The sequence below is a fragment of the Zonotrichia albicollis genome, chromosome 10 (genome assembly GCF_047830755.1).
Source record: "Zonotrichia albicollis isolate bZonAlb1 chromosome 10, bZonAlb1.hap1, whole genome shotgun sequence".
In the NCBI taxonomy this organism is placed as follows: Eukaryota; Metazoa; Chordata; class Aves; order Passeriformes; family Passerellidae; genus Zonotrichia; species Zonotrichia albicollis.
In genome coordinates this window covers 35,819,827-35,838,941 of record NC_133828.1, presented here as the reverse complement: position 1 = coordinate 35,838,941, position 19,115 = coordinate 35,819,827, and the positions used below count along the sequence as shown (strand labels likewise).

Genomic DNA, 19,115 nt, shown 5'->3' with positions numbered 1-19,115 from the left:
CACTGCCTTGATTTCCCTGTTGATTTTCTGTGCAGAGAGATTCCACTGAGAAGTATCTGCTCTCTTCTCTTCCACGAAGTCCTGAATGGGAATTCCCACAACAACAGGCTTGGGGGAGCGTAGTAGGAAGTCAGCTCTGCTCCAGCTGGCTTCTGTCCAATCCCAGTTTTCTCAGAACTCAGTGAAAAACATGACTGCAGCCCATACGGACCTCAACTAAAGCCTGCTGAGAGTTTGCAAATGGCCCTTTGTGGCTGGGATTTCACTGTGGTTCTTCAGTATGGATTCTGGAATATTTAATGCTAGGACCTGCTCAGAACTTTGTTACCAGGTTCACTAAGATACTGATAAACAAGTCAGTGAACAAGCATATAACTGCTTTTGTATTCTGTGGAGAGGAGTCCAGGAAAACCTTTTGTTTGTAGACATGAATGACCAAAAACTCTTACTTGCTTTAATTATTTTCCCTTCCTTCCTTGGTAGCCTAATAGTTTGTAATTTTTCTGCTTGTTCATGCAGGAACTACCTCTTCAGACTTAGTCTACACAACGTTTCTCTTATTCAGGTATGGTCACTTTTTATTCTCTTATTTTATTTGACTTGTTAATGAAAGTTCTGTAATATTTGATGTACATTTTCAGAAGCCTATATAGTGTAAATTTGCCCAAAGTGGTGCATCAGAACCAAATGCTTGTTCCCACTCCAGTGATGATGCTGGGGAAAGGGTTCTGCTACACTTGCCCACTTGGATGGTGCTGTCTGGTTTTGATTCTCAAGTATTTGGGTGGTAATGGCGTCTGCCAAAAATTTGGCATCTTAAGGAAGAAAGCATGTAGTGTGACTGATACAGGCTTAAACAAAACAATCAGTAGAAATCCTTGGCTTTCTTTAGAGATGTCAGTAACATGCTGGAGAAGGTTTTACTCTTCTCATCCATCTTCATTTTAGCCCTTGCAGGCCTTTGTGAACATGGATTGTTGAGGAGCTCTGTGTTGCTAAATGCATTACTAAAACCATGATTGGACTTGCAAGCATTCAAGAGGCAAAAGGGGTTGAAAAATGTGTTACCATTGCCTTTACCAAGAAAGAGCAGCTGAAGTTTGAAAGCACTTGAAAATATCCAGCATTATTAGGACTTTACTCTCACTGCATTGAATCTGGAATTGAAGGATGCAGCAAAAATTGTTAATGAAAACACCAGCTGCTTATCTTTAAATAAATTAACACTTATGCTCTGGTATATTTACCATCTTCTATAGTTGCTGGATCACCAAAGAAGCATTCAGCATTTTTTCAGACAGGCTGAGAGGCCTTGCTCCTGTACCTGACCACACAAAGAAGCCATTAGAGTAGCATTGCCAGCCTTTCTGATGTGCACAAGCCTTTTGCTGTTAGTAAGAGTTACAAGTATAGCTGGAGAGAAGAAAAGATGTTTAATGGTTGTAAAATGCATTGAATCTTTCTTTAAAAGGAAAACAAAGTACAGAGTTACCAATGACAACAATAAAGAGTTAGAGAAGCTGCTATTCCCATTTGGCAGTGCCTTCCCTTTTGCAGAGCTGCATTAGCATGGCTGGAAGGTTTCCAGTGAGCACACAGGAGAGGGAAGTTCGTAGTCATGAGAGGTGTCATACCTTCTGCAACGCCTGTTATCACACTGTCTGACGCAGCCTCTGCTGCTTGTCAGGGATCCCCTTCCACAAAACCCAATTGTGAATCTCCCTCGCACACTTCTGAAGCCAGGCTTGGCCCTCTTCCGTGCAGTGAGTTTCCTTTTCTACGCTGCAAAACATGGGAAGTCTCCTTCTATGGCACTGGAGGCTGCTGTGGGATCTCCGGTTAACATAATGAGCTTAGTCCGCTCCTGCTCTCTGGGTGTATCCGGTTACTTTGCCAAGACTTTTTGCATGACAAAGAGAGCATGGAATTATGTTGACACACGTGTTGGGAATGATGGAAGTGATTGTTTCCCAACCTAATGGTTGCCTAAGTAGCTGCTTGGCTTGACTCCATAAAGCTCATGATGCTTTTTAAAGGCACCACCTTCCCTCTACCATGCATCATTTTAAAGGTCAGATCTGAAAGTGAGACAAGAAATGCAAGGAACTTGCATTTAGTTCTATAGGGGTGAGAGTACACTTCAAGAAATAATCACAGTGTCAGTTTGCATGTTGTATCTCTTCTTTGTGTGTAAATAAAATACAGTGTGGATCTTTCTGGACCTGAACTGGGATAGTTTTTCATCTCGAGATTGTATTCTGATTTATTTCTGCTCATGAAACCTCATTGTCATCCTGCCAGTGGTGCTAAATCTGCCTCACGGTGCAGGTTTGTGCTGACAGGTATCTGCTTCCTTGCATTTGTACTTCCACAAAGTGAGGGCAGAAACATGAGGAGTGTGGTCTATGGAGAGAGACATCAGGATATGCTGGCTGTGGCACAAAGCCTGGCAGTGAGAGAAATGTACCCCTCTAAGCATGGTTTGATGAAGTATAAAGCTGTTTTTTCCCAAGTGTTCTTGTGCTGTATCCTGAGGCTGCACAGTTCCTGTGGGAAAGAGGCATGCCACGTGGTTTAGATAGGAAGTTACTGTCTTAGAATTGCAGTAAACTAAAAGACAAAATTTACTATTAACTAGCAAGTTGTTGATTAAGCATTGTGTAAAAAAGACAGCATTACCCTATAGAAGGATTTTGATTTCAGGGGAGTGAAAGGAGAGAGGTCAATTTTGGGATGTGTCAGCCCTTTATAATAAGGGGTCAATTCTCGTTCTTTCTTATCTCTCATCTGCTCTACCACGTGTTGATGTTTCCTCCTCATTTAGAATTTTCTTTTGGTTCTGCTGAGATTGTTTCTCCAAGGCACTAATCTTTTACATGAGAACTAGAAGATGGAGTGGAGGAAAAAACTGAAACAGAACAAGCTCATTTCCTGCTCCACAGAACCAAATGTCCCAGCTTTTCAGAGATTTTTCCTCTTCCTCTCTTTGTTTCCGATATGTATTCCAGAAATTTCATTTGGAGCCCTTGAAGCTTTTCACCAAATGAGTTTTAGTTGCATGAGAACTTCTGTGGTGGTTAATACTTTTGTGAAAAGCATTTCTGGCTGATCTTCTTCTTCTTCTTTATATCCATAAGGAAGTTATGGCTCAGGTATTTTGGGGATAATTTGTGATTTTGTCTACCTCTTTTACTTGCCAAAATTGAAGCACCTTGTTAAAGAATTACTGAAAATCAGCATCTTGAGGTGGGGTATCCAAAAGCACCTGTTAATATTGGAAACTTTGGCATGTAGCATTCAAATTCTTGCAGCAGTCAAAAAGCACCATTTAAAAATGGGTACTCTTACCATAATTTTTAGCATCTCTTTTAAACAAAATCTGTTTCATGTCTGTCTTTAAAGATTGTCTTATATGTATTGTAAACTCTTGTTACTAGACATTTAATAGAACATTTCTTTTAAATGATGTGCACCTGGAGAGCATGCTGGTTAATTATTGATGGATCTGAAACAAGGCTAGCTCCTAATCTGCAGCTTTCATGGTGAGGCCATAGAAAAGCCAGTTTTATACTGGAGTTGGTAATTAATAGAGTAGGTGGAAGAGTCATTTTAAAAACATAAGCCTTTAAGCAAAATTTTTAAAATTCATAGTACTGATTGGGATTTCTTAGCAAGGAATGCTATTCTGGTGTGTGTGTTAAAAGCAGGCTATTTGGCTGGCCTTTCATAAATCACAGTACAGTGCCTACCCCCTGCTCACTGTGATTTTACCTGGATTCTTAGTTCTCAATTAAACTGAATAGGAAATTGTTTTTGCAACTTTTTTGAGATACAAAGACTTCCAATCTTTTTGCACTTAGATGAAAACATGCCTCTGACATTTTTCTAAAATCTGAAGGAGAATGAGATAGACATGTGGTTAATTGGCATGCAAATACTCTGGGTCAAGTTATTATCTGAAGCATCAAAAGAGAACATTTACATGTGCATTTCTCTCATCTCAAACAATTGTTCTTGTTTGTTTGGGGCGTCCTTTTGCCCCTTCCCCTTCCTCTTTCCCTTTCCTTTTCATTTTCATTTTCCTTCCTCTTCTTTTCCTTTCTTTTTCCCTTCTTTATGGATCTAAGATGTCCTTCTGGACTCTCATCTGGTAAGTGTAATAGAAAATGTTGTAATTTCATCAAATATTTTGGCTTCAATTGTTTCTTTTAATGGGAGATCTCTTATAAAAAAGTTTTGAAGCAGCCCTGTGAAGTCTGAATGCTGGTATGTCAGGCCAGTAGTGTTTCAAGTATTTAAAATCCTTCAAGAGTTTGTACTGTATTTTAACAGACTGTAAAAGAATAAATAAGTGCACCTATTGCAAAACTATTTGGAAGACATAAACTATTTCACCTAAGAAAGACAAAAAAATTGTGAGTTCCCCAGCAGTCATAAACCTGCATTAGGAAGGATTGCCTGTGGAGTTCCACACTATCCAGTACCACCTAGGTCTACAATTACAGATCTACTGGTACCCCACTGCAAAACACACAAAAATGCTACAGAACACACAACTTCATTTGCTTCTGAAATTTGGCTTCACATTTCTGAATAAGATCCCCTATATTCACAGGGGCATTTTGGATAGTGCTGCCCAGTCACTAGGGCAAAACCTGAGGTACTTATCAGTCCCACTGAAGCATAAGACCTAAAACCAAGCTTAAAGCAAAGTATCAATATACTGGGGCAGTATCAGCTCTTAAATCATGATCTGAACCTTACTGAAATAAATTTCTTTCTACTGATATTGTTGGGGTTTTGGAATAAGCATTTTTCAAACCTGAAATAGAGACAAAACATTTCCATAGTGTCCTGTGACAAACAAACTGCAGACACCTACCCAGTACATTACTGATAAGGATGTTTTTAGTTCAATTTTTCTTCCCTCATTTTAAAAAGCAGCAACATCCCTGCTACAGAGATGAAGCTCTTAAACTGCACAGCTGCTCCTGAAGACACACTTCCCTCCCTGCTACTCCCTGAAGGGATCTTTAGCTCTGTGGCATAATCACTGGTAAATCAACAGCATGTATCAACAAACTGTAGTTAATAATAATAAAACTTGCCTATCAGTCCTCAATATGTCACATAGCAACAAACGGAACAGGTTTTGTCTTTTGCACTTTGAATCAAACCAAGCATTAAATGCATTATTTTCTACTTATTTAGGGCTCAGTAGTGCCACACTTATGTCTGCTGATGAGAAACATGCTCTGTAAGTGTATAGAAGTGTGAGGAGAGGTGGCAGAGTTTAACTTGGTTTCTCTCTATAGTTGAATAAAATATGATAAACAAAATCAACAGGGAACAGTGAGTAATGTAGTTTACAGCACAAGTTGTCACTCAAGTAATCTTTCCTAGTGAAAATACTTCACTGAGAAATATTAAGGATTCACAATATGTTCATAAAGCCCTGGCACTAATCAGAAAACTTGCAAATGTTAGAAAAATCTTCCATCCACAAGAATTGCTGGATAGGCACCAGATCGGGCTTGGAGGGCCAAATTTGTGATGCTGGCTCTGCCCAAGGATGCCTGAGGTAAAGTTAACCTGCCCAGGTTGTCTGCCTGGTGTTTAACATGTGCAATAGGGCTGCAGCACTCCTCTATAAAGTGCTGTGGGGGTTCCCAGTAGAAGAGAGTTACAAGTACTGTATTTCACATTTCCTTGCAGAAACATCCTTGTGCCAGAGCTGTTCCTATTTTTCAAAATATCTTTTCAAAGATCATGAGAAAATTAGGCATTGACATTGCAGCACAAGCCCAGGGCTGGGCTGGCCCAGCTTTGCTGAAGGTATTTATTTCTCCAATCTAGTTGGAATGTGAGATTATCGTCCAATTTAACATCCAGTTTGAGAAGTAATTTTGGGAAAGAGTAAGAATACTTTGCCTATCTTTATGTACCATTGAGTTGCCTGACAGGAGCTCTATTTTGAAATGTTCAGGAATAAGCTTCACTTTTCAGAAGCAGTTTATTGTTTGTTTCTTGCAGATTCCCAGATCTGTGTTTGAATTATGTGGCACATATTTCTAGATACAAAGTTTATTTCTTTATTTTCAGGCCAGTGCAGTTCCCTCATTTAAAAACATAATCAAAAGACCTCTACTAGAGCAGATGCAGTCTTTAATATGTGGCTCATAGCTGAGTCCTGGTTGTCACATATTTTATCAGTATGAAACATTTTTTATTAACAGATTAACATATAAATCTATTCATAAATCACCTTCCAAAGCTGCACCTAAAACCTCTCACTCTCAGCCTAGAGGTTTAAAGCTATTCCATAATAAAGCTTATATTGGCTGGAAAAACTTTCTGGTAAATTCAGCTATTTATTCTTATGGTTTAGGGTCCCCAAATAAAATCTACTCCCTGAATATTCCTTTCCTTAAAATGACTGGTCAGGAGGTAGATTGCAGCTTTCAGGTGCAAGTCATCCTTCCCAAGATTTATGTAAGAGAGAAATTTCTACGTGGAGTGAGAGATGAGGGACAAAAATAATGCATGTCAAACTGAAGGTGACAGTGTCTGAAGGCCACACCTCATCCTTCAAGGACACACTTCTCCAGCTCCTCACTGCAGGGAGCTCTACTCTGTGATGGGCTGCAGCATCTGCTCTTGGGAACCAAAGTTCTGCTGATGTTACTCATCAGCTGAAATTCAGAGAGCAGAGAAAGCAAATCTCTTCTCACAGTCCATAGTGTTGAGTGATTTCTGAACACAATATCCCCTCTGTCTAAGAGAACCCAGCTCATGAGTCCATTTATAACCAGCAAAGCTTTTAAGCCCAGGTTTAGCTTTAAATAAATACCAGTTTTCTTTTGAGAATTCTCTGAGTTAAGAACATACTGCATGCTCTAGTGAGTAAAAATGTTTCAATATGCACATTCATAGGTCTGCTAAACTGTCTCAAAGTCTGCGGTCTAGTCATGATCAATTTAATTGCTGTCTAAAGTGAGTATTTAGACATAGTATAGGAAGTTCTTATATATATATATTTATACATCTATTTTTATATATGTACCCATACATGGGAGGATCATATACATAGGGTATAGCACCCCCATAGAGGAGGTCCAGGAGCTGTACCTGTTTGAGTTTGTACTTTAAGCAGGGCAGCCCTCCTGGAGTGAGTGAAGGCCACGGAGCTGATTTGCATCCAGAGGGGAGCTACCCTGTTCTGCTCACACAGTAAAGTGAAGTTTACATGATGGATGTCAGCTGTGGATTGCCAGCCTGCTTCCCTGGGTAATTTGTTAGTTGGCATTCTCTCCTTCCCAGCCTCACCTCACCTGGAAGCCAAAATTACTACAGGGGTTTTGGTCTTTGTCAGCAGACATTATGAGCAGGATTTAGAAACTGAGAATTTAATTAGCTGCTGAAGTCACTTACTGATAACTGTAGCATATTGGACTCTTTATTTGATAAAACCCTGTCAGGCATTTTATGTGTAGGGAATGAAGACTAATGCTCTTATTTCTTGCAACTTACAGTCAGGACCATTAGAGATACTTTAAAAAGGGAAGAGAAAAAAAATGAAAATCAAAAGAAAAATAAATTCCTAGGACTTCTCATTTCCTGACACTACTGTTGCTTCCTTATCATTGCAAAATATATTTTGGTTTGCATGTTTAGCCTTTTTTCTCTGTGGGCTGCTTCCCACTCCAGCAGCTCCAGGAGCCTTTGGGGGATCTCAATGTGCTTATGGCTGTCCCCTGCTCTGACAAACTCACTCATCTGTGGCTGCTGTCAGCAAACCCAGCCCTGCACATGTTCTGAGAGGCAAATCAGCCTCTTGTTGTAGGCAGCACCTTACCTAAGCCAGCATTTATACAAAATGAGATTTATACAAAAATGTGCTTTTAAAATTCTGATTATTTCAGGTATGCGGGCTATTTTTTAGGCACGGAGTGGTTTATTGGCTAGCTGCAAGGCACGGAGAGCATTTCCGAGGCGCTCCCGGCCCGGTCAGGGCTCCGTGACAGGATCGTTAGCGGGGCCCCGGCACAGGATGGCTTCAATGGCACCTCGGCCGGGAGCGCTCGATGCGGGGGCAGCGACCCATTGAGCTCCACACGCGAGCACAGCCAGCTCCTGCCGCACCCTGTCCTGGGCACGGGGGAATGCCTCCCGCGGGGGCCCCGCTCAGCAACCCGGGTTTGTGGCGGGGCAGCTGCCCATGGGTCCCCGCTCGGCCGAGGGCTCCTCCTGCCTGGGACTCCACGTCCCGACCCATCCATCCCTGCCGGGAGCTGAGCCGCACATGCTGCGAGTCAGGGGTAAGAGAGTCCTTGAAGACACAAAGGAGCACACTGGGCATGGTACAGGATGAACAATGGAGTACCTGGGACAATTACTGCAAAAAAAAAAAAAAGGAGCAGGTTGGCGCTTTTTAAGGACTGAGAATACAGAGGAATATCTACATTTTGTTCTCAAGACAGAGCTTAAACAAGATCTAAATGATTCATGTCCCTGCACTGGCTCTCTGCACAGGATTAAGTTTGACCCTGTTAGCATCCAGTCATTTATAATGAGAGCATTAAAAAAAAAATCACCATTTATTGATTTGCATCTCTCAAGGGCCTACAAATGAACACACGTTTCCTCTAAAACCTACTATTAAGCTTTTTGCAAAAAAAAAAAAATAATTTTATAGTAAACACATTTCATATTACTGTGTGTATTTTTTCCCTAGGTAAATAATCCTGCATTTCTCTGTTAGTAACAGTTTAGCTGATATGTTTTACAGCTTCTTTTAAGCGCAGCAGTTCTGAATGACTAATAGGAGGGGATTATTGGAGCTATGGAGCAGTCACAGACGGGGCCTGCACAGCTGTTACCAGACACCCAGAGCTGGGGAGCTGGGATGGGAACAGTTTGCTCATCACTCCCACAGGATATTGATCCTGTCTCAGCCTGGCAGGTGCAGCTGAATCCCTGAATCCTTTGAAAACCTCAAAGAGCTTTGGCCTCCAAGGTTTCACCTGCCTTCCCCAGGCTGTGCTCAAGGAGAGCCCAACCCACACCCTAAAAGGACAAGATGTGTAAATGGGCACAGCCTTGACTATGCCTGTGGCATCTCCAGCCACCCTGACTGGAGAAGGATGGGAAGTTTGCATCCTCAGAAACCTTTTTGAGTTGCTGGGTGCCACTGCAGCTTGAGCAGTTAATAGGAACAATTATCTTAAGTTATTGTACTGTCGCTGAAATGCTTCTTTCATCTAGAAGATACCACACCATGGTTATAGGTACCTATTGCATTTTTATCACGAACATGACCAAGTAAGAGACTATTCTGAGACTGCAGAGACCAAGAGTGGTGAATCAGGTGAAGGGCACATGTAGAGAAATGACATCTTCTGCATTCTCTGTAAGAAGAGTTTGGGTAGCATGGACTGGCTGCTTCACTTGCAGACAGCTGTGAACAGGTAAGGTGGTTTCCAGCTACCCCCAGTCTGAGCTTTCCTTTCTCTAGCTATGAAGCTGAGATAATGACATTTTGTCCTTTTGAGTGCTCTGAAATATGTGGCATTTTGTTTAAGATCTAAATGTTATATGTTATTTCGTGTACTTGTAAATATAGGAAATTTACCATAACTGTGAGCCTACAAAATTGTCATGTTCTGATTCATAGAGGATGTAGTATTAAGCAGTTGTTATCTTCATCTCTTCTCTTTAGGTAAACAACTAGGCAATTCCAGCATATCCATGTGTTTAAAATGGACCCCTTTTTCACTACTTGTTTTCTAAACATTTTGAATGAAAACCTTTGAATGTAAAAATAGAATAGTTGGGGTCTACTAGGGGAAGAATGCTATACAAATGTATCCCTTCAGATAAAAATACTTAGAATATGAATAAACCTGCAAATTTGTGTAAAAAAGAGAACAGCTTGGAAGGAATGTGGGGGAGGGTTAATAAAAATATGCTTTCATCAGAAACACTGTTCTGTCAAGAATTCTATGCACTAATTATTGATTATTCACTTCAGACAGGAGACAAAGCAAGGTTTTGAGGTTTTAGGAAAAAAGTATTTTACTTCCTTGTGAGTAAGGAAAAGGAGCTAACAGGGCTGCAGCTGTTTGAATAGGCTGCAAGGTCATCCAGAGAGAAGTGATTTAAGCTTTATTAAGAATGTGAAAAAAAAATCCTAACTTAGCCTGGGAATATTAAGAGACAAACTGCAATTGCCTAAGAGGAGAGAATTTTGATGCATGGGGCAGAAAGGAATGATCAATGGTTCATAAATATAATAGTGGTAAACACAGTGACAGGAGAAAAAAATGTATGTGGCTAATATAATTGTTACAAATTTAGTAGCTTTTGCTGTGAGATCAGTTGTTGAGGATTTAATAACAAGGCAAAAAAAGAAAAATAATTTTTTTCAATAGAAGATAAATGTGAAAGCTTTGAAAACCACCAGAAAGGAGTTAAGAAGAAACACAAAGAAGTATGCTGCATTAATCCTGTTGTAGAATCATTTTGTATTCCCTCATCTTAATTATAAAACATATTTTCAAAACTCATTTTTGGAATCTTTGACCTTCATAGAGGTCAAATGCAAATGTGCTGGAGGGGAGGTGAGGTAAGAGCCTGGTGGAAGTGGGAATGTAAGGGCAGGACTCAAACTGAAGGAAACTGAAAAATAAATCCTGGGTTGGCAGCAGAGTGCAGACTGGAGAACAGAACAGAGGATCTGGGAGGAAGGAATAAAAGACACTGCACCAGAGCCATCTTTGCAGGAGAAGGAGCAAATACATTCCTTGTTGAGATGAGGCTTGGCAGAGCTTACTACAGCATCAGGTGCTGACGTCTGGTGTTGGAAAAGAGGAGGCAGAAGCAAGGCAAACTGTGACAGACCAAGCAGGGAGTCTGAAGGCATCTGTTTCCCAGCCTTGGGAGGAAGAGGGGTGGATCAGTGCCGTGCACACTGGTCAGGTTCTGGCAGTGGCAGCAGGCAGGGGCTGTGTCCAGCTGGGCTGGGCAGTGAGGGGACAGTAGGGCTTAGAAACACTTGAAATTTTGGTGGTGGGACAGAGTGGCAGAGAGCCATTGTCCCTAACACTGCAGTTCAGTTTTTATTTAAATTGTAGTGCACTCCCAATAAAAAATAGACTTGAGAAATATCATTTGGATTCTTGATAAATCAACCCCATTGCTTTTTTCCCCCCAAACTGACTCCTTGTTCTTCTTGAGACAAGTATTTGATTTACACTGATTGAGTGCTGGACTCAGCCACTGCATATGTTGCTGGGGATGTGGTTTTTGAATTATGAAGCTCTTGTTATAAAGAAATTGAGAGATTCAGGTCCTTTTTGGCTTGTCATTTCCCCACTGACCACTGAAAAGTATTGCTGCATCAGAGCCTTCCAGAGTATTTAGGACTGGATGGATGTTGGCTTCACATTTCATTGGAAATGCTGGGGAGAGGAGGTGGAGGCAGGATACTGGGAATTCTGCACTTTTGGTTCTTCACTTTCTCTGTATTTAAGTGTTCCTTTCTGATGGAGCACAGATGGTCTTAGATTAAGGAAAATACATGCCAGAACTGCAGGCTAGGCTCAGACTGGGAGTTAAGCTTGACATGAAATAAGCAGAAGGCTGTAATTAGCTGATCAAGAGCGTTAGGCACCTGGTGGAGGAACGCAGAGATGTAATGCACAATGTAGCTGTAGAACAATAAAAAATACTGAAATCTCTTTTATGAAATATTGAGGACTTTTCATTGCTGACTTTCTCTTCCAGCCCTGCCTGGTAATTTCTGGATGGTCCTACTTATTCTTGGTTATTAGTGATTTATCAAAAATGGCCTTTTTCTGACAGTTTATGATGCTGAGCACCAAACCCCATAGAAGCCAGAGAGTCTAAAGGTCGAAATCTAAGTGTGTTGTCAACAAACCATCCTGGGTAGCTTACACCACACTTGCCTGTGCACCATGTGAGCTCCCTGATTGCAGATATCTGCTGTATCACTGGTCCATCTCCTCCTTTCTGCCTGATTTTTCCAGCCACGTGGTGGGTTTCACCTCTATGCTAGGATTTAGGCCCGCTGGGGCAGAATTGCCTTTTAATTTCCAGCAGAAATGCCTAGCACTATGCAGCTGTCCATGTGCCTCTGCAGTTCATGCCAAAATCATACTAGGAACAGGGTCTGGATCTTTTTTCTAGGTGTGCTAGAAAACAAATGGAAATTCTCACATACATCTGCTGAACTGAACAGGGAAAGTACTTTTTAACTTTAGGTTTTAGAATTTTTTATCCATATTATTGAAGCTCAAAAATGATTACTTTAAATTGGGGAAGAACAAGTGAGAGAGTCTGGTTTCACTTAAGTTCCTGCGGTTCAGGAAGGATCTCTGTGTTCAGACTGCCTTGCAAAACTTTCCCAATCTCTTTGGCTTGCACAAGACTGGTCTTGGCTCATTAAAGGAGTCTCAGAGCTTTCGTTTGGTCTCAATAATGCAGCTTTCACTTAATTAAAGATTTCCAGTGCCTTTTTTTTTTCGCTTTTGATTGTATTACACCAAGCATAAGTGCACAACCAGAAAAGCATTTTGATAGGATAAAATAAATCACATGCACATTTATTTGTTTAATTGTGCACTGCCCTCTTTTTTTTTTCCAAACCAAGGCAAGACTTAAACCATGTTCAACCTCTTACACAATTTTAATGAGAATATATTGCAGTGTTTGTCATCTGAAAGAGTATTAGCACCCCCCAATGCAATAGATGTGATTTCCCTAAAGAAAAACAGGAGGCACAGAACAGTGAAAATGTCATCTTAGTTCTACATTAGTCTCTTTAATACTGCAGGAAGTGCTGATTTTGATTCCTGAATCTTAGCCTAATTGTTGTAAGAATCAAATCCAAATTGGACAGTTCCTCAAACTTATTTTAGCTTCTTCTCAAAACAAACAAGTAAATGCTGAACAAGTATATTCAATGATGCAACCTGGAGAGGAATAAAGAATGCAAGACTTCCCCACTTTAGAAAGCTGGTAATACACAGGCATTTCACAAGTGCTTCAGTGATTGCATTTTTGGTTTCAAGCTTATATGGAAAGATTGCGTTTCATAGCTGAGCCCTTAATGCAGGTGCACAAAATTGCACTCAGTTGACTGTGTAGGATTTGTCCATAAGCTGAGGGAGAGGGAATGCAAAAAATATATGGTGGAGAACCCTTAACATCTTTCCATAAGCTGTGAGCTTCAAAGAGTTACAATGGCAAGGAAACCCAGAGCAGAAAAGTGAAGGAGAACAAAATTGCTTTGCTTGATGCAGAAATACAAAGGAGACTATAGCCATGGTAAATTGATTTTGTACTGAATATGGGCTGGTCCATTGGAGGGGGTTTTGAACCTCCTACTCCAGAAATCATTGTGCAAAACAGTAAGAGGAGGCTGCTTAGAAGTCTTGTCACATCTATCAGCAGAGGCCACAAAGAAGAAGGAGGGATTTGGTTCTGAATGGCGACTCTGCCAAAGAACATAAAGGGGTGGAGATGGACATCTTTTGGCGGTAGAGGAGCCTTGAAAGAAGAATTGCCTCCACTCTATCAAGGGAAACCATTACTGTGACTACATTCGTTGGCTCACTTCTTAGAAATAGCTTGTTGTACCTTGTTTGTATCAACTGAAGAAAAGAAACCCCAAAACAAAGCCTGCTCTTTACAGAATAAACAGTGCTGGGGCTATGAGAAATAGTTTTATGTGATACCCACCTGGCCAGTGACAACTGCACCTGCCTCTGCATCAGCTGTACTTATATTTCTGACCTGTGCTTGACAGCAGTGAATTTTTTCTTTAATTATTTTCCCCTCAGTATATTTTAACCTCTTTATGTAGTTATTTTATTGATTTAACATATAATCTTATGTCTCTGTAATCTCCAGTACATTTTGTAAATGTTTGTTATCCTAAGCTGTAAACTGAATGTGACATGGCAAGAAACCAAATTCTACTGTGGCAGTTAATTACCCAGTGTGCTGAAACTCTCATCTCAGTTTCTGTATGCTTTCAATCTTCCCTAATAGGAAAAGCATTGTCATCTTTCCCCAACATCCCCTCTGCTGTTCTCCAGTTCTAGATGTTGTCATTCACTCTAAACTGGCTATAGGTGAGAGCTTCAAGGTCTTTTTTCACTATCATCCCAGTTTACTGAGACTGTCAATTTATATTTGGCCCCATCCATGCTTTTTAATGCTTAAAAGCAATAGCTTTCAAAAAAAGATAAGCATTCCCAAATAGAACTTGCAACTAAATCATTGCACTGTTAAGCACTTTCAAGCAAAAGAAGTAGATCACCAGCTAAATGAAATCATTGGCACAGACTGACATTTTTCTTTACACAGAATGATAAAAATACAAACACTAGATAGTGGGAACAGAAATGCAGTGCCATCTTTATCTCTCTTCTTCAGAACTGTATCTTCCTTGCAAAGCTTCGTGTTGGTGTGTTCATCTAACATTGCTGTGTAAATATGCAACTGTCAAAGCTCAGCACACAGGCACAGCAGAATGTGCTCTCCTTTCTTTATCATTATGGACAGCTCTGCATCCCAGCATCTTTGTACCCCCACACTGATTCCCCTCTCTTTGGACCTGTCCTTGTGGCATTGCCTTAGTGCTTGAGTTAACTGTAAGGGTCTTCCACAAACCTTCTTATCACTCTTAGTGAGAGATTTAACCCACTCTGAATCAGTCCATTAAGCCAGCACCTTTCATGCCCTTAGTTAATGTGCATTCTCCTCTTGCTTTTTCCCATGTGTTCCCTTTGGGTCTCAGAAGAATCCAATCCTTGATATAATAAAACACTTCTGGTTATGAAAACCTCACAATGAGTTATGTGGCTGGTGAGCTGTGACCTTTCCCTTTTGTGGGGTTGTGCTCTGTTGTCTCTCAGTGCTCTGCTGTCCACTGCTACCTGATACCCCATTTATTATTGCACTTTACTCATAATGCAGTTTGACAAGGCTGTACCTACACAGGCTTGCATGGGGAGTCTTGGGCTGCAGTGGAGGCTCACAGGTCCTTTGAAAACTGCAAATTGGGATGACAAAGTTCCATTATGTTAAAAAGCTCAAATTCTCCTCAGTATGGGATTCAGCATCAAGTTACAAATGCTTTACAGAAGAGTTACTGAAAATACACTTAAAGCAGTGGCAAGACAATCTGCTTGCTTCGGATATGAATTTTAATTTGACAGCACCTAAGACTGAGCCGGCTGCTTCATTGTAACATGTTCTTTGTGCACTAAAATTCCTGAAGAGCTGAAAAAAGCTGTAACCTGTACATGACTGTTGTTTATCTCTTAGAAAACACCATTTTAGTTTTAGTATTTGGTATCAAATGTTCTTTACTAAATCTTTAGACAATCGTCTTTAATAATAAGACCTTGGACTATTACAGTACTTCCATTTGGGTGCACTGTAGAAACCATGATCTGTTAAGCCTCACACAATGCTCCTTTCAGATAAGGGAATGCATAGTCTGGAGTTGTAAATTCCTACCTGACATTGCAGAGAAGGGGGAGTGTTAGATTTACAGACCTTATGTTGTTGTTTAATGGAATCTCCTGCAGGAAAAATGGAAGTTGAAGGCACAAAAACTCAAATTTCTTTTTGTAGATGAGACTGTAGCCATGCCCGAAGATGTCAGAAAGAAGAGGACAGGACATGGAGTCTTGCCCATTGTTCTAATCTCTAACCCCACTCCCTCACACATCACTGATTCAGTGGATGTATTTTGTGACACTAGCAAAAGAGAAAGGCTGTCTAAGAACTCATTTGTGCTAGACAGGAAAGTTTTTATTCCGCAAGAGAGCAAGGGTCAGTGCTCATCTCTGCCTCTGACATGCTCAGTGGCTTTTCCTAGTCAGTTGACCTCTTTGTGCATCTGGTTTTCCCTTCCTCCCATGTGCCTGTGTTTAGATTGTAAGTGCTCTCAGGCAGAAATTCTCTCCCACAGCATGTTTGTATATTGCCTAGAAATATGGGGTCACAATCTCAGTTCACTATGTGCTTCTATAATACAAGTAAATAACAAGGGATTTTGAAGTTGTGAAAGAGAGAAAATCAGTAGCATTGACCACCAAAGAAGAATTCACAGCAGCTAAGAACTTTCTCTGAAAGAATAACATTTGCAGTTGAGAGCAGATTGTGCCTTTAGGCACAGATGCCCAACTGCGGTACAGGAGCTTACCCACTTGCTGCAGAGCTGTGCACAGGAGGAAAACTCTGAAGCATTTTACCTTGCATTTTACCATGCCAGGCCAAGAGCCATCCCTGCACAGTGAGATGCTGACATTTGTTTGTAGAGAGAGGGTCTGATTCAGAGATTAAGGTTACAGGACCTGAAACCCACTGATGGATTTTTTTCACTTGTTTGTTTGTGAACCTCCATCTTCCAATTGTTATATTTGAGGTCTTCCCCAGCTGAGTTACTGTCCGGCCACTCCAGAAGAGCTGTGTCTGGGCCAGTCTGTTGTTTGCACTATGGGTTTAAATGGAGCAAACAGCTTGAATTTACTACATCTTGGAGGATCAGAGATCACTTAAGGGAAATCAATTAATAATTTGATAACACACAATGCAATTCCCTTCATCTAAACCCCCTCCTCTCCCTGCAATGAATTGACTGAATTCCATGATCATTCCTCATACCTGTCACTGCACGCAGCAGTGATCTGCAATTCGAATACTGCAGTGTGAAGCAGAACTAATTATTGAAGTTTGGCATTCTGTTCTTTTGGTATTAGCTATCTTTTTATCAGACATGCTTATCACAGTTTTAATAAATTACCAGTGTTGAAACTTCAGAAATGGCCTCTAGGGCATTAAGCTACTGTGCTTTATTAGATTTCAAAAAGTTATTATTTATGGAGCACTGTAAATGTTCCTTGTCCTCAAGAGACAAAAAACAATGCTTCAAAAAGGGAATTTAACTTTACACTTTTAGACTAAACCAGCAAGTATTTATGGAGAAGTTCTGGAGGAATAAATAGGGGAGAAATAGCTGAAGTGTTGTAGGAATGTTTTCATTGTAAACATCATAGAAATGGAATAACCTCTACATGGATTTTCTGCATCCAGTCTGTAGAACTTCTTTGAAAGATTTTTTTTCCTTCCAAGTGTTGTAAAACCCAGAATTTATCAATTTCTTTTAAATGCTGCAGCATTTGCCCAGAGAAGGGTAGATCTACACTGCTGCTATGTTATGACACTACAAAGTATATCGAAACATAGGGAAACACTTGTAAAATGGATTTTTCATTATCAGCAAAAATCTATGGGTGATATTTTAGAGATCTGAAATCTGTTCATCACTGTGGATGGGAATATTGGGGCTGGCAACTTGTAAGGGAATGAACCAGCCTCTGAGCAGCCACTCAGGGAATGACTCTGCACTCCAATTTAGCAAAGTCCCTAAGAACGTGATTAAGCTAAACTGGTCCAGTAGGGTGTGCAAATATGTGCTTTATTTACATTGAAGTTGGCAGATTCTAAATGCAGAGGAAACATAGTCCCTCCATGTTATTCTCTCCATAGACTTGAGGAAAATCTTCCATACCTTACTGTAAAATGAGCTGATTAAAAAAAAAATATTTATGAATGTAAATAAGAGAGGAAGAGATTTTTGGCCTGTATATGATTTTTGGCTTCCTGTATAATCTAGGAAGCAAGTTTTTCGGGTTTTTTTCCAGAGGTACATTTTTCTGAACATACTAGTGCCTTGTACAGTTACTGGAAAGGAAGATGTAAATAAATGTGCTGGGAAAGGAATAAGTCTGCCAGCTCAGGTCTCTGGCGCACAATAGCTGTCACAGCACAGCACCTCCTGCCCTCCTTCCTCATGCATAACTCAGCAAAGGGTGATGTGACTGGCAGGCTCTGCTCGGGGTGCCCCTGCAGCACAAGCAGAGAACCAAAATCACCTCACATTCCGTGGGCAGGTTGAGAAATCTCCTGTGGGCACTGAGGAGAGTAGATGGAAATGGAAACTCCTGCGTCAGCAATCCCTGCACACCCGAGCCCAGGACACAAGGTGCTGCTTTTGCTTCTGCATCTGCTGACAGGAGCAGAAACCTGAGGAACACAGTACCTTCCAGAAAAAGCTGGCATCTCATGGAATCAGTACCTGATTTGGGGGGTGTTTGCTTATTTGTTTCATGGTGGTTTTGTTTGTTGAGTTTGTTACTTTTTTGTAGCCAGTTTGTACTTAAGGGATTTTCGTTTCCTTTCAGTATACAATGTGCATTCTGGTATTACACATTTTTCCCCTGAAAGGACTGAACAACATGGTTGTGGGCCTGTCTTCAGGCATGAAAGTGGTTTGCATGCTGCAGTTGTTTCATGGAAGTGAGGTTGGTAACAGATGGATAGGTTTGTAATAAAACACCTTAGATGTGTTTAACAATGTGTTTAATTGATAAATATGCATGTAATATATTCTCCTCCAATCTTAACTTTCCAGTTTTAAAGCAATGGTTTGGTTTTGCATGAAAATCTGCAACCTCTTATTGTGCAAGTACAGTGCAGGGATTAATGTATACTTAATCTATAAATTCATATTGTGGTGTTGAAGTATAAATTGCTGACCTGAGTGTAAAAGCTAGTCCATAGAAGTCTAAGCAACTTTCACATTAACAGTTGAGGATACACATAACTATTGATAACAGGACTTGCTAGTGACAGGCAGGTACTTTGGGAGCCAACGCTGGGATGTGCAGGTAATTAAATAAATGTATCTAGAAAGCTTCTCTCAGCAGTGCGTGCTGAATAACTGATGTGACAGCACAGGATGAGCTAGAATTCTAGAGCACTGCTGATCTGCAGTCAGAGCTGGTAGCAAACTGTGATGCTTATAATTTATTGGGAGAGACATTAACTCTTTCTGTCTGTGTCCGGATGTGACCTCTGAATATTCAGATATGCACTGAATAGGCTTAGCTATTGTGGCCCCTTCTGTTGATTTCTAGTTGGGCAATGCCACACCAGGTGCATGTGATTGTACACACGGATGCTTCTCTGTGATTGTCTCCTTCATGGGGCTTCTGAAAATGCAGAAATAATACACA

The 19,115-nt window shown here is 40.7% G+C and overlaps 1 protein-coding gene across 8 annotated transcripts in view; it reads left to right on the top strand.

Moving 5' to 3' along the window:
• SEMA5B (semaphorin 5B) overlaps window positions 1-19,115 on the top strand; it is a 264,202-nt gene that overhangs the window by 161,713 nt on the left and 83,374 nt on the right. For all 8 annotated transcript variants that reach the window (XR_012582007.1, XM_074548796.1, XM_074548798.1 and 5 more), the window contains one exon: window positions 520-565. Coding sequence is in view for 7 of the 8 variants with exons in the window: in XM_074548796.1 (XP_074404897.1) it covers window positions 520-565 (46 nt within the window). In the remaining variant the exon portion in view is untranslated. The remainder of the gene's footprint in view (window positions 1-519; window positions 566-19,115) is intronic.